At 46.6% G+C, this 15,614-nt stretch overlaps 1 protein-coding gene across 1 annotated transcript in view; it reads left to right on the top strand.

Moving 5' to 3' along the window:
* LOC139544040 (NMDA receptor synaptonuclear signaling and neuronal migration factor-like) overlaps positions 1 to 15,614 on the top strand; it is a 50,902-nt gene that overhangs the window by 12,647 nt on the left and 22,641 nt on the right. The window contains exons 2-6 of the mRNA XM_071350723.1: positions 3,239 to 3,300; positions 3,544 to 4,338; positions 4,612 to 4,678; positions 9,956 to 9,961; positions 10,786 to 10,854. Coding sequence (XP_071206824.1) covers positions 3,239 to 3,300; positions 3,544 to 4,338; positions 4,612 to 4,678; positions 9,956 to 9,961; positions 10,786 to 10,854 — 999 coding nt within the window. The remainder of the gene's footprint in view (positions 1 to 3,238; positions 3,301 to 3,543; positions 4,339 to 4,611; positions 4,679 to 9,955; positions 9,962 to 10,785; positions 10,855 to 15,614) is intronic.

Here is a 15,614-nt window from a genome sequence, read left to right as displayed (position 1 = left end):
TGGGCTAAAACACCTAAACAAATATATATATATATATATATACAGTGGGGAGAACAAGTATTTGATACACTGCCGATTTTGCAGGTTTTCCTACTTACAAAGCATGTAGAGGTCTGTCATTTTTATCATAGGTACACTTCAACTGTGAGAGACGGAATCTAAAACAAAAATCCAGAAAATCACATTGTATGATTTTTAAATAATTAATTTGCATTTTATTGCATGACATAAGTATTTGATCACCTACCAACCAGTAAGAATTCCGGCTCTCACAGACCTGTTAGTTTTTCTTTAAGAAGCCCTCCTGTTCTCCACTCATTACCTGTATTAACTGCACCTGTTTGAACTCGTTACCTGTATAAAAGACACCTGTCCACACACTCAATCAAACAGATTCCAACCTCTCCACAATGGCCAAGACCAGAGAGCTGTGTAAGGACATCAGGGATAAAATTGTAGACCTGCACAAGGCTGGGATGGGCTACAGGACAATAGGCAAGCAGCTTGGTGAGAAGGAAACAACTGTTGGCGCAATTATTAGAAGACCCAGCCACGACCCATCTTCAATGCTCTTACTGAGGGAAGGAGGTTGTTGGCCAAGATCTCGCGATACATGGCCCCATCCATCCTCCCCTCAATACGGTGCAGTCGTCCTGTCCCCTTTGCAGAAAAGCATCCCCAAAGAATGATGTTTCCCCCTCCATGCTTCACGGTTGGGATGGTGTTCTTGGGGTTGTACTCATCTTTCTTCTTCCTCCAAACACGGCGAGTGGAGTTTAGACCAAAAAGCTCTATTTTTGTCTCATCAGACCACATGACCTTCTCCCATTCCTCCTCTGGATCATCCAGATGGTCATTGGCAAACTTCAGACGGGCCTGGACATGCGCTGGCTTGAGCAGGGGGACCTTGCGTGCGCTGCAGGATTTTAATCCATGACGGCGTAGTGTGTTACTAATGGTTTTCTTTGAGACTGTGGTCCCAGCTCTCTTCAGGTCATTGACCAGGTCCTGCCGTGTAGTTCTGGGCTGATCCCTCACCTTCCTCATGATCATTGATGCCCCACAAGGTGAGATCTTGCATTGAGCCCCAGACCGAGGGTGATTGACCGTCATCTTGAACTTCTTCCATTTTCTAATAATTGCGCCAACAGTTGTTGCCTTCTCACCAAGCTGCTTGCCTATTGCCCTGTAGCCCATCCCAGCCTTGTGCATGTCTACAATTTTATCCCTGATGTCCTTACACAGCTCTCTGGTCTTGGCCATTGTGGAGAGGTTGGAGTCTGTTTGATTGAGTGTGTGGACAGGTGTCTTTTATACAGGTAACGAGTTCAAACAGGTGCAGTTAATACAGGTAATGAGTGGAGAACAGGAGGGCTTCTTAAAGAAAAACTAACAGGTCTGTGAGAGCCGGAATTCTTACTGGTTGGTAGGTGATCAAATACTTATGTCATGCAATAAAATGAAAATGAATTACTTAAAAATCATACAATGTGATTTTCTGGATTTCTGTTTTAGATTCCGTCTCTCACAGTTGAAGTGTACCTATGATAAAAATTACAGACCTCTACATGCTTTGTAAGTAGGAAAACCTGCAAAATCGGCAGTGTATCAAATACTTGTTCTCCCCACTGTATATATTTTTAAACCTGCATATTTAGTTAATATTGCCTGCTAACATGAATTTCTTTTAACTAGGGAAATTGTGTCACTTCTCTTGCGTTCTGTGCAAGCAGAGTCAGGGTAGTTTGGGCCGCCTGGCAGTTTGGGCCGCCTGGCTCGTTGCGAACTGTGTGAAGACCATTTCTTCCTAACAAAGACCATAATTAATTTGCCAGAATTGTACATAATTATGACATAACATTGAAGGTTGTGCAATGTAACAGCAATATTTAGACTTAGGGATGCCACCCGTTAGATAAAATACGGAATGGTTCCGTATTTCACTGAAAGAATAAACATTTTGTTTTCGAAATTATAGTTTCCAGATTTGACCATATTACTGACTTAAGGCTCGTATTTCTTTGTGTTATTATATTATAATTAAGTCTATGATTTGATAGAGCAGTCTGACTGAGTGGTGGTAGGCAGCAGCAGGCTCGTAAGCATTCATTCAAACAGCACTTTCCTGCATTTGCCAGCAGCTCTTCGCTGTGCTTCAAGCATTGCGCTTTTTATGACTCCAAGCCTATCAACTCCCGAGATTAGGCTGGCTACAACTAAAGTACCTATTAGAACATCCAATAGTCAAAGGTATATGAAATGCAAATGGTATAGAGAGAAATAGTCCTATAATAACTACAACCTAAAACTTCTTACCTGGGAATATTGAAGACTCATGTTAAAAGGAACCACCAGCTTTCATATGTTCTCATGTTCTGGGCAAGGAACTTAAACGTTAGCTTTTTTACATGGCACATATTGCACTTTTACTTTCTTCTCCAACACTTTGTTTTTGCATTATTTAAACCAAATTGAACATGTTTCATTATTTATTTGAGACTAAATTGATTTTATTGATGTATTATATTAAGTTACAATAAGTGTTCATTGAGTATTGTTGTAATTGTCATTATTACAAATATATATATAAAAATCGTCCGATTAATTGGTTTTGGCTTTTTTTGGTCCTCCAATAATCGGTATCGGTATCGGCGTTGAAAAATCATAATCGGTCGACCTCTAATAAAAACTAGATGCCCATGATGCCTGCTGTTGAAAAGATGAAATGATGACTTCCTGAATGGAACGCCCGGGTTCTAAACTAAATCATGCTTTTCTCTCTCACTGTTTGATTCCCGAGCAACTCCTGTTGCTGCAGTTTCCCTCCAGCTTGAGCTATGACATGGATATTTACAGGACTTACTGATATCTACGTCTTTTTGCGCTCTTTTCCTTTATTTACTCCCTCCTTTCATACCCACTGATGAATAGAGTCACGTCATCAGAGTCATTCTATCAATATGAGGATTTCTTTTCAGAATCTCCCAGTTTCTATGTATGAATGAGTGCGTTTGTCTGTAAGTGGTTTATATTTTTTGTATTTTCAGCTATGTTGTCACAGCCATTTCTCAGGTGCTAGGTATGCATTGATGCAAACTAAGACACAGGAGGTCTGTGGGTGGCACAAACCTATAAAGCAGGCGATTAAGTAAACAATTCCCTCTCTCTTCTTATCTTTCTCTCTCCCTGTCACTCATGTGTTGACATCAGCGTGTGTCATGTGTGTGTGTCTCTACAGAGCAGCGCGAGCATTTGGAGAGTACCTGTCCCACACACACCCTGAGAACCGAAACGGATCAGGTCAGCATCCCTCCCTAACTGCCACCGTTTGTTCTCCCTCCATTTTTCTGTTCATTTTCCTCATGTGCTTTTCTCTCTTTTCTTTTGGAACAGCATATTTACTCCATCCTCTAATTGATATGTAAATCACTGATGGAGGGTAATGTTCCACTCTCCTATTCTCTGTCCTATCTGCTCTCTATTTCTATTTGTCTCATTCTGTAACTCCTCCATCTCTCTCTCTCCTTCTGCTTCACCTTGCAGCCCATCTCCTGTCTGACACGTTTGTGGGCCCAGACTCTGACTCCTCTGGTGGTGTCCGTCACCACAACAACAACCATCCATACCCCCACAGGGGTTCTCCAACCCCCCCTGAGTCCAGCCTGGTGAAATCTCCGCTGGGCCACCTCCAGCCCCCGCCCCCCTCCATCACCACCACCAAGGCCCGTCTGTCTCTAGAGCGCAGCTTCTCGGCCGAAGAGGACCAGCAGAAGTGTGTGGAGTGTGCCCTGCAGCCTGCCCGTGTCTACACCATCACCGGAGAGCACAGTATGCTGGGTAGCAACCGGGGCAGCAAGGAGAGCCTGGAGCTGGAAGTGCTGAAGGGGGCGTCGACCCTGGTCCAGCCCTCCACCTCCCCCTCATCCACCTCCTCCCCCACCCAGCACCACCTTCGCCACGGACACCGTGGCAACACTCATCGGGATGATGGGAGCCATCGTCACGGCAACCCTGTTGCCGGCGGCAGCAGTGGCAACCACCACACTCTGGCTGTTACCGGCGGGGGTGCTGCCCACCATGGTCACCATGGCAGCCACCACCACCTGTCCCAGCAGCCCCTGTCAAGCTCGGTCAGCGCCCACAACATCCGCAGCTGGGGTGAGGGGGGAAAGGGGGGCTCACGGGAGGACTGCAGCCTCAACATGGCCTTGGACTCTAGCGGGGCTCCATCCCGTAGCCAGGGATCCCTGGATCTAGAGAGCTCCCGCGAGGCAGGCAAGCAACACAGACGCCTTGAGAGGATGTGGAGTGTGGACCGGATGACTGGGCTGGAGAGAGGTGAGCCGGGGGAGACAGAGAGGGAGAGGCGCTGAAATCCAAAGGGGGTTGTGTGGTGAAGGGGGGGGTCGATGTTAGTTGGATGGTCTGTATTTCTGACTCTTCGTCTCTCCTCTGCTCTCTCTCCCTGTGTGTCTCCCTCTCTCCCTCTGTGGAGTGAACTGGTGCTGTGTCCTTTGAGGTTTCTTATCGTTGCTATAAAGAGTTTAAAAACATACACACTATGTGGCTGGCTGCTACTGTAACTTCCATTCATTATCTCTCTCGCCACAGAGGACAACAACTGGTACCCAAAAGAAAATATGTTCAGCTTCCAGACTGCTTCTACCACCATGCAGGCGTGAGTACCCAGGCCTCACACACATACACAGAAGCACACACACACACACACATGCACATATACAAACATATAATATTATCAAACAAACATACCATGTAGAGGACCAAACAGTTAGACACACACATATGTACATAGACTAGTGCACACCCACACACATTCACATACATAATATCTCCCACAACAAGCCACAGTTGTCTACAGTAAGCTAGTTACAGTGAATCAGTGTGACCTTAGGGACATATGCTTGTGCAGGTGCTAGTCCTGCTAACAACTGAACACCTGTCTCTCTGGGAACACACTGACATCCCAGCTAGCACATTTGGTTCCTTGGAAGATGTGGGAACGTACATTTTTCATTTCCCATTGGCTCTGGGAACTACGTTTCCTGTATATTAAAACTGAACGTTTTTTAAACCTTCTGAGAACGGAAGTGAAAATTTTGCCTGATCTGAGAACGGAAATGTTAATGGTAGGTTCTGAGAATGTTTCACTATGGTGTAATGGCTTTCCTCCATCTCTTCATCCGAAGAGGAGTAGCAAGGATTGGACCAAAGTGCAGCGTGGCTAGTGTTCAACATGTTTAATAAAGAACAAGTGAAAACACTACAAACAACATACAAAATAACAAAATGTGCAAAAACCGAGACAGACCTATCTGGTGCAGACAATCACAGAGACAGGAAACAAACACCCACAAAATCCCAACACAAAACAAGCCTCCTATATATGATTCTCAATCAGGGACAACGATTACCATCTGCCTCTGATTGAGAACCATATTAGGCTGGACATAGAAACAGACAAACTAGACACACAACATAGAATTCCCACCCAGCTCACGTCCTGACCAACTAAACACATACAAAACAACAGAAAACAGGTCAGGAACGTGACAGAACCCCCCCCTCAAGGTGCGAACTCCGGGCGCACCCCTAAAACTCAAGGGGAGGGTCTGGGTGGGCATCTGTCCGCGGTGGCGGCTCCGGCGCAGGACGAGGACACCACTCCACCACTGTCTTTGTCCCCCTCCTTAGCGTCCTTTGAGTGGCGACCCTCGCCCACGACCTTGGCCTAAGAATCCTCCCCAAGGCCCCCACATGATTTAGGAGGTAGCTCAGGACAGAGAGGTAGCTCAGGACAGAGAGGTAGCTCAGGACAGAGGTAGCTCAGGACAGAGAGGTAGCTCAGGACAGAGGGGTAGCTCAGGACAGAGGGGTAGCTCAGGACAGAGAGGTAGCTCAGGACAGAGAGGTAGCTCAGGACAGAGAGGTAGCTCAGGACAGAGAGGCAGCTCCGGACTGAGTGGCAGCTCCGGACTGAGTGGCAGCTCCGGACTGGGTGGCCGCTCCGGACTGGGTGGCAGCTCCGGACTGGGTGGCAGCTCCGGACTGGGTGGCAGCTCCGGACTGGGTGGCAGCTCCGGACTGGGTGGCAGCTCCGGACTGGAGGGCAGCTCCGGACTGGGTGGCAGCTCATGACTGGAGGGCAGCTCATGACTGGAGGGCAGCTCATGACTGGAGGGCAGCTCATGACTGGAGGGCAGCTCATGACTGGAGGGCAGCTCATGACTGGAGGGCAGCTCATGACTGGCTGACGGCTCTGGACGCTCATGGCAGCTCATGACTGGCTGACGGCTCTGGACGCTCATGGCTGACTGACGACTCCGGCAGATCCTGTCTGGTTGGCGGCTCCGGCAGATCCTGACTGACGAATAGCTCTAGCGGCTCCTGACTGACGAACGGCTCTAACGGCTCGGGACAGACGGACGGCTCAGACGGCGCTGGGGAGACGGATGGCTCAGACGGCGCTGGGGAGACGGATGGCTCAGACGGCGCTGGGGAGACGGATGGCTCAGACGGCGCTGGGGAGACGGATGGCTCAGACGGCGCTGGGGAGACGGATGGCTCAGACGGCGCTGGGGAGACGGATGGCTCAGACGGCGCTGGGGAGACGGATGGCTCAGACGGCGCTGGGGAGACGGATGGCTCAGATGGCGCTGGGGAGACGGCCAGCTCTGACGGCGTTGAGCAGACGGACAGTTCAGACGGCGTTGAGCAGACGGACAGTTCAGACGGCAATGAGCAGACGGACAGTTCAGACGGCGTTGGGCAGACGGGCAGTTCAGGCGCCGCTGGGCAGACGGGCAGTGCAGGCACCGCTGGGCAGACGGCAGACTCTGGCCGGCTGAGACGCACTATAGGCCTGATGCGTGGTGCCGGAACTGGAGGTACCGGGCTGAGGGCACGCACCTCAGGGCGAGTGCGGGGAGGAGGAACAGGGCTCTGGAGATGCACTGGAAGCCTGGTGCGTGGTGTAGGCACTGGTGGTACTGGGCTGGGGCGGGAAGGTGGCGCCGGATATACCGGACCGTGAAGGAGGACACGCGCTCTTGAGCACCGAGCCTCTCCAACCTTACCAGGTTGAATGGTCCCCGTAGCCCTGCCAGTGCGGCGAGGTGGAATAGCCCGCACTGGGCTATGCAGGCGAACCGGGGACACCACCTGTAAGGCTGGTGCCATGTACGCCGGCCCGAGGAGACGTACTGGAGGCCAGATATGTTGGGCCGGCTTCATGGCACCCGGCTCGATGCCCAACCTAGCCCTACCAGTGCGGCAAGGTGGAATAGCCCGCACTGGGCTAAGCACGCGTACTGGGGACACCGTGCGCTCCACCGCATAACACAGTGTCTGACCAGTACGACGCCCTCTCACTCCACGGTAAGCCCGGGGAGTTGGCTCAGGTATCCAACCCGGCTTCGCCACACTCCCCTTTAGCCCCCCCCCCCCCCCCAATAAATTTTTGGGTGAGCCTCTCGGGCTTCCAGCCTCTCTTACGTGCTGCCTCCTCAATCCACCGCTCCTGGGCTGTGGCTGCCTCCTTCTCCTCCCGAGAGCGGCGATTCTCTCCAACCTTAGCCCAGGGTCCTTCTCCGTTGAATATTTGCTCCCAAGACCATTCCTCCTGGTACCGCTGCTTCTGTTGCTGCTGCCCATTTCCATGCTGCTTGGTCCGGGTTTGGTGGGTGTTTCTGTAACGGCTTTCCTCCATCTCTTCATCCGAAGAGGAGTAGCAAGGATTGAACCAAAGTGCAGCGCGGCTAGTGTTCAACATGTTTAATAAAGAACAAGTGAAAACACTACAAACAACATACAAAATAACAAAATGTGCAAAAACCGAGACAGACCTATCTGGTGCAGACAATCACAGAGACAGGAAACAAACACCCACAAAATCCCAACACAAAACAAGCCTCCTATATATGATTCTCAATCAGGGACAACGATTACCATCTGCCTCTGATTGAGAACCATATTAGGCTGGACATAGAAACAGACAAACTAGACACACAACATAGAATTCCCACCCAGCTCACGTCCTGACCAACTAAACACATACAAAACAACAGAAAACAGGTCAGGAACGTGACATATGGTTCCCTGACAGTTTTCCTGGGAGGTTTTATTAATGTTCTGAGAACATGTTAGCTTAGTTTGGGTTAATTGTTTTAAACTCCAAGCACAGATAGGACCCATGGAAATGTATTTGCTTAGGCGTTAATTATGCAAACACATTTCTTTTTTTTATTGTGACACAGCATCAGTAAGTTTCAAACCTATGCTCTTCTGTTCTCTATCCTTGGAATTAGTCCACTGCGCCACCAGGATGGAGCTAGCATGCCATCATAAAAATCTGTTTATTTTAGTCTATTCAAATAGACCCCATTTCAAAGGAAACAAGCCCTCATTAAGATCAGGTGTGGCCAATTAGTGGGCGCTGCCAACACACCTGAACACACTTAACAAGATAGAGGATAGAGAGAGTTTTGTTATTTTAACGTTACGAATACTTTCTTGTGTTTTTGTTCTTTAAATAAAACCATGAGGAAACCTGCAGACAAACATTATGCTGATTTTAATCAAAAAACACTCTCTGTTTGTCATAGAGGGACAATATTAATATCAGATGAAAGGCAAGTTCCTAACACGCTAGAGCTCTGTGAGACGTCCACAGTAATAGGGGCATACGTTTTGATCAAGAGAGACATTTTGAAAATATGTACATTTTCAATAACGCTAAACATACAAATATGTATTTTACAGTTATAAGGTGAAATCTTATAGTTAGTTGTTTTATAATTTGATTATAAAAAGCATTTAAGTATTTAGAAAGCATATAAGTAATTTGAAGCCTTATAAAGTTTTGTTGAATAGGAAATACATCATCAAATATTTCATATTTTAATCATATTTGTACTGGGTACTTGAGCTTGTATCCTCAAAAGGGACTACATCTCAGCAATGTATTCCAAAAAAATACCAGAAAGGTGAGATTTGAACTTTTCTTGGCGTATGCAGCATTACTACTTATTGTTTATGGCCCTCTCATGATAACTAATTACTTTTGGGGATGATGTAGATTACATTTTAGATTACATTCAGTTACATTTAACTGGTTTTAAATAGAACACTGAAGAAAGCTGTAGGAAACGTTATGCTGAAGTACTGAAATTCCAACAGAAGAATGTTGTTTCTTAACATTCTCTGAACTGTCTTGTTTTGCACACTTTGTACAAAATAATAAAATGCAGTACTACAGGATATTTCTTAACGTAGCTCTTTATTAGCTAGCTATAACTGGCATGTTCACGTATCGCCAACCAGGATCAAACTGACCATGACCTAACCATTTGGGTGGTCTTAACCAATCATAGCACAGTATGATATGGCGGTAAAATGCATCCAATTATAATTCAGTATGTTTACACATATGAATATTACATTAATGATTTGAGAATATTCCCAATTTCAAACCAAAACATTACCAAAACTGAAATGTAACCATGTTTGAACTTTTAGGAAATGTCCTGTTAAAAGTAATGAAATACCTAAAAAATATCAAACAATTGTCAAGATCCTTAAATGTGCTGAGAATTTTCCAAGGTCAAGCAACTATCCTGCATGTTTCCCAGAATGTTGTGGGAAGGTTGTATGCAAAATAACCATAGTAACCACGCTCTCACCAAGATCTAAGAAACATATGGTTCTCAGAACATTATGTGCTAGATGGGATGTCACTGGGACTCAACATCCAGCAAAAAGCAAAAAATAATCTCTCTCTCTCTTTCTATCTCTGTATCCCGTCTCTGTGTCTCTTTCTCTCTGATAATGCTTCCTCTCTCCTTTAATACACACACGTTGTAATAGTCATGACCTATAGGATGTTAATGTTTTTCTCTCTCTTTCTCTTTCATGCACTTCTTTCTCTGCCCCACTGCAGGATATCGTGAGTATCTTTGACATGTTGAATCTAGCTTCTCTCCTGCTCCTAAACCCCCTTGACCCTTAACCCTATGACCTTTAACTCCATGACCTGTAACCCTTCCCTAGGCTGAGTGTTTCCCTGGGCTGAGTGTTTCCCTGGGCTGAGTGTTTCCCTGGGCTGAGTGTTTCCCTGGGCTGAGTGTTTCCCTGGGCTGAGTGCTCTACCAACAGTGAAACCATGTCCTAACCCACTACAACCCAGACATAGCCGTTGTAGTTAGCTGAACCCCTATGCAAAACAAACCCATACCACTGACTGAACCCTTCACTAATCCACTGCAACTGACTGCAACTGAGCCTTTAGCCAACCCCAAAACCAAGCCATGGAAAAGGGCCTCTGTGCGCTGAGCCGTCCTGAGCCCTGTCACTGCAGCTAAACTTAGCTCTAATCCACACTGCAAGAAGACCCTGGGGCGACTGGCACAGACAGACAGCTAATAACCCATACCCAGTCGCAAGATGCAGACTGATCTGGCTGCAGCACTGTTCTCCCTCACCTCTGGCTGCTTGATACCTCCAACTAACCCACATGATCAACTCTTCAGCTAAACCCCAGCTGGCCCTAACTTCTGATGCTAACCTCCTTAACTAACTCAAACAAAGAGACAGCATCCCAAATCCCGATGATGCAAACCTAGCCGTTACAGCAACATCCCCCAGAGTACTGTAGCTAAACCCTGCCAATACCCCCGCCTCCCCTCCTCTTCCTCCTGCGCTATATCTCTCACCTCGTGCTAAGCCAGCATTCTCCCTCTCATCCTTTCATTCTGTGCCACGTCCCGGCAGGGCTTTCCGGGGATTTGTGCAGAGAAAGAGGAGAGAGAGGGAGCTGGATTCGGCTGAAGTCATCCAGAGGTACCTACTGTGTTCCTGGCTGGTCAGGGTGTGCTGCTCCAGTACTCTCTGACTCTCCCCATCCATTATCCATAGAATAGATTTAGACTCCCAGGAGGGGTAGAAAATAGCATGAGGCACCATGACGTTATTACTATAAGTGAGAGAAAAAAGTATCTAAATTGTAATATTGGGATGCAGACTCTATGTAATACATTTAAACTCTATATCTGCCAGGGTATTGTTTATTTTTCTTAAGCTCATAACCATGTGTGTATGGTGTATATTTTTGTTTCAAAGTAGATTTGTTTAGCACTACCTAGAAACACTCTGTGTGACCCTGATTTAGCCCACTGCAGTAAAAGGTTAACCCTAATTTGCTCCAAAGGCATTGAATACATTTCACTGCACCTATCCAGTGTATGTGACAATGAAACATATCTCTCATTTATTCCATTCCAGCCATTACAATGAGCCCATCCTCCTACAGCTCCTCACTCCAACCTCCTCTGGTGAGGTCGTACAATAGTATGGAACCTAGCTAGCTCAGCGCTAACGTAGCTAAAACTTACGATGAGCTTGGCTACTGTATATGAGGCATAGTTAGCGATGCAAACCAGGCTAACTGGACAGGTGACTTTGGGAGTGAACCCATTACCCTGGCAGAGTCAGTCAGATGGGCAGACGGATGAACGGACAGATGTTTTCCCACAATGCCAGGTTGCTGCAGTAAAAGGTCACTGTGGCACAAAGCTGATTAATGGAGGAGCAACACACCCCCATCCCCTCTGTCTGGACATGGAGAGGTGGAGAGAGAGAGAGAGGAGGAGAGGTAGAGAGAGAGGGAGGAGGAGCAGAGAGGAGATGGGGAAGAGAGGGGGGATACGAGATAGGGAGACAGAGGGAACGTGAGGTGAGGAGAGTGGAGAGATGGGAAAAGAGAGGGAGGGCCAGGGTGCATTGGAGCAGCCTACAGCACACAAGACTCCCAATCAGAGTATATACAGAGGGAGAGAGAATGAGGGAGAAAAAGGATAGATAGCGCCGGAGGAGCATCGGATCGGCCCTCAGCGCCTGAGCAGCATAGAGAGATAGACGAAGGGAGATAAAAAGGGAACAGAGGTAGAGAGAGGACAATGGAGAGAGAGGGAGTAAATGAGAGGTAGGAAGAGAGAGAGAGGAGAGCCGGTGACTCATCCCCAGCTGGCTGAGTGGGCGGAGGGGTGTTTTCTCCTTCTCTTTCATCCTCTCATTAGCCGACGACCTGCTGCATGTCCCCTCTGTGGGCATGCAGGGAAAAAGAGGAGAGGAGAGCTGGTCCCTGTTCTCCATTCTATCAGCTCACACTCACGCCATCCGTCACGCAACGATAGTGATGAGGCTTGCTCTTTTTTAGGGTTGAGGGGTTAGGGAGGGGTTAGGGAATGTTTGAAAAAGCACTGTTTTAATCACGATATAAAACGAGTCTGATCCCTCTCTCTCTCTCTCACTCTCTCTCTCTCTCTCTCTCTCTGTCATCCTCATGTCTCACACTTCTCCACCCATACGCGGTAGCTATGTTTGACCCTGTCTTCATTAGACGTATTGTTGCCCTGGTGAACAATCACAAGGCATGCTGAAGAGATGAAGGGAGGAGAGGAAATGTTTATTTATTAGAAAATAGCTATTATACAGAATGAATGGCATGAATAAGGAACGACAGGCAGGCAGTTAAGAGGGGGAAACAGACCGAGCACACAATGATATTGGTTGTTAATGAAATGTCACTCAAAGCTATGAAGAGGCGTAACACTTTAAGCTGGTCCATGAAGAAGGCTTCTGTATTTTTCTCTTTGATCTGGGCCAGGTATTCCCCAAACTGGGGTACGCATCGGGGGTACGCCAAATAAGAATGTGATTCATGTCCTTTTTTTTATACAACATTATTTCTTCACATTTTCCAACAGTCCATTTAGTAAGGCCCGCGTCCATAGAGACACATACCAGCTCTACTGGTAGTACTGTTACTACCAGCAGTACTACACCTGCACCTGTCGACGACACAAGTTGTTCTGCTTCCACGAGCACATCCAACGCTAACATCAGTAATTCTACATTTGTTGTTAGCCCAGCTAGCATGGACACTGATAGTTGTGAATCTGATGCAGCCAAAGAGCTACTGCCCCCTTACCTGGGAAAGCACCGAACAACAGACAGGGACGTTGGACCATCGAAGAGACGCAAATACGATGAGACCTACATTGATTTGGGGTTCACTTATATTGGGAGTAGTGCCTTTCCTCAGCCACAGTGTGTTATATGTGTGGCAGGCTTACAATGATGGCAAAAAACAACATTTGAAAGTGCGCTGACCTTGGTGCTAGAGGGGGTACGCAGCTGGAGGTTGAATATTTGAAGGGGTACGGCACTATAACAAGTTTGGAAACCACTGATCTAGGCTACTGGTTCAAACATCTCTAGTCAGAAACATCTGACAAAGGGCAGTGGTGTTACATGTAGCAACAGGTACATACAGTGGGGAGAACAAGTATTTGATACACTGCCGATTTTGCAGGTTTTCCTACTTACAAAGCATGTAGAGGTCTGTAATGTTTATCATAGGTACACTTCAACTGTGAGAGACGGAATCTAAAACAAAAATCCAGAAAATCACATTGTATGATTTTTAAATAATTAATTTGCATTTTATTGCATGACATAAGTATTTGATCACCTACCAACCAGTAAGAATTCCGGCTCTCACAGACCTGTTAGTTTTTCTTTAAGAAGCCCTCCTGTTCTCCACTCATTACCTGTATTAACTGCACCTGTTTGAACTCGTTACCTGTATAAAAGACACCTGTCCACACACAATCAAACAGATTCCAACCTCTCCACAATGGCCAAGACCAGAGAGCTGTGTAAGGACATCAGGGATAAAATTGTAGACCTGCACAAGGCTGGGATGGGCTACAGGACAATAGGCAAGCAGCTTGGTGAGAAGGAAACAACTGTTGGCGCAATTATTAGAAAATGGAAGAAGTTCAAGATGACGGTCAATCACCCTCGGTCTGGGGCTCCATGCAAGATTTCACCTCGTGGGGCATCAATGATCATGAGGAAGGTGAGGGATCAGCCCAGAACTACACGGCAGGACCTGGTCAATGACCTGAAGAGAGCTGGGACCACAGTCTCAAAGAAAACCATTAGTAACACACTACGCCGTCATGGATTAAAATCCTGCAGCGCACGCAAGGTCCCCCTGCTTAAGCCAGTGCATGTCCAGGCCTGTCTGAAGTTTGCCAATGACCATCTGGATGATCCAGAGGAGGAATGGGAGAAGGTCATGTGGTCTGATGAGACAAAAATAGAGCTTTTTGGTCTAACTCCACTCGCCGTGTTTGGAGGAAGAAGAAGTATGAGTACAACCCCAAGAACACCATCCCAACCGTGAAGCATGGAGGTGGAAACATCATTCTTTGGGGATGCTTTTCTGCAAAGGGGACAGGACGACTGCACCGTATTGAGGGGAGGATGGATGGGGCCATGTATCGCGAGATCTTGGCCAACAACCTCCTTCCCTCAGTAAGAGCATTGAAGATGGGTCGTGGCTGGGTCTTCCAGCATGACAACGACACGAAGCACACAGCCATGGCAACTAAGGAGTGGCTCCGTAAGAAGCATCTCAAGGTCCTGGAGTGGCCTAGCCAGTCTCCAGACCTGAACCCAATAGAAAATCTTTGGAGGGAGCTGAAAGTCCGTATTGCCCAGCGACAGCCCCGAAACCTGAAGGATCTGGAGAAGATCTGTAGGGAGGAGTGGGCCAAAATCCCTGCTGCAGTGTGTGCAAACCTAGTCAAGAACTACAGGACACGTATGATCTCTGTAATTGCAAACAAAGGTTTCTGTACCAAATATTAAGTTCTGCTTTTCTGATGTATCAAATACTTATGTCATGCAATAAAATGCAAATTAATTACTTAAATATCATACAATGTGATTTTCTGGATTTTTGTTTTAGATTCCGTCTCTCATAGTTGAAGTGTACCTATGATAAAAATTACAGACCTCTACATGCTTTGTAAGTAGGAAAACCTGCAAAATCGGCAGTGTATCAAATACTTGTTCTCCCCACTGTATATACGGTTATGTAGTAGTGGGTACATATATACGGTTATGTAGCAGCAGGTACATATATACGGTTATGTAGTAGCAGGTACATATATACGGTTATGTAGTAGCAGGTACATATATACGGTTATGTAGTAGCAGGTACATATATACGGTTATGTAGCAGCAGGTACATATATACGGTTATGTAGTAGCAGGTACATATATACGGTTATGTAGCAGCAGGTACATATATACGGTTATGTAGTAGCAGGTACATATATACGGTTATGTAGTAGCAGGTACATATATACGGTTATGTAGTAGCAGGTAGATATATACGGTTATGTAGCAGCAGGTACATATTTACGGTTATGTAGTAGCAGGTACATATATACGGTTATGTAGTAGCAGGTACATATATACGGTTATGTAGTAGCAGGTACATATATACGGTTATGTAGTAGCAGGTACATATATACGGTTATGTAGTAGCAGGTAGATATATACGGTTATGTAGCAGCAGGTACATATATACGGTTATGTAGTAGCAGGTACATATATACGGTTATGTAGTAGCAGGTACATATATACGGTTATGTAGTAGCAGGTACATATATACGGTTATGTAGTAGCAGGTACATATATACGGTTATGTAGCAGCAGGTACATATATACGGTTATGTAGCAGC

The sequence above is a fragment of the Salvelinus alpinus genome, chromosome 18 (assembly GCF_045679555.1).
Source record: "Salvelinus alpinus chromosome 18, SLU_Salpinus.1, whole genome shotgun sequence".
Lineage (NCBI taxonomy): Eukaryota > Metazoa > Chordata > Actinopteri > Salmoniformes > Salmonidae > Salvelinus > Salvelinus alpinus.
This window is presented reverse-complemented; position numbering and strand designations above follow the sequence as displayed.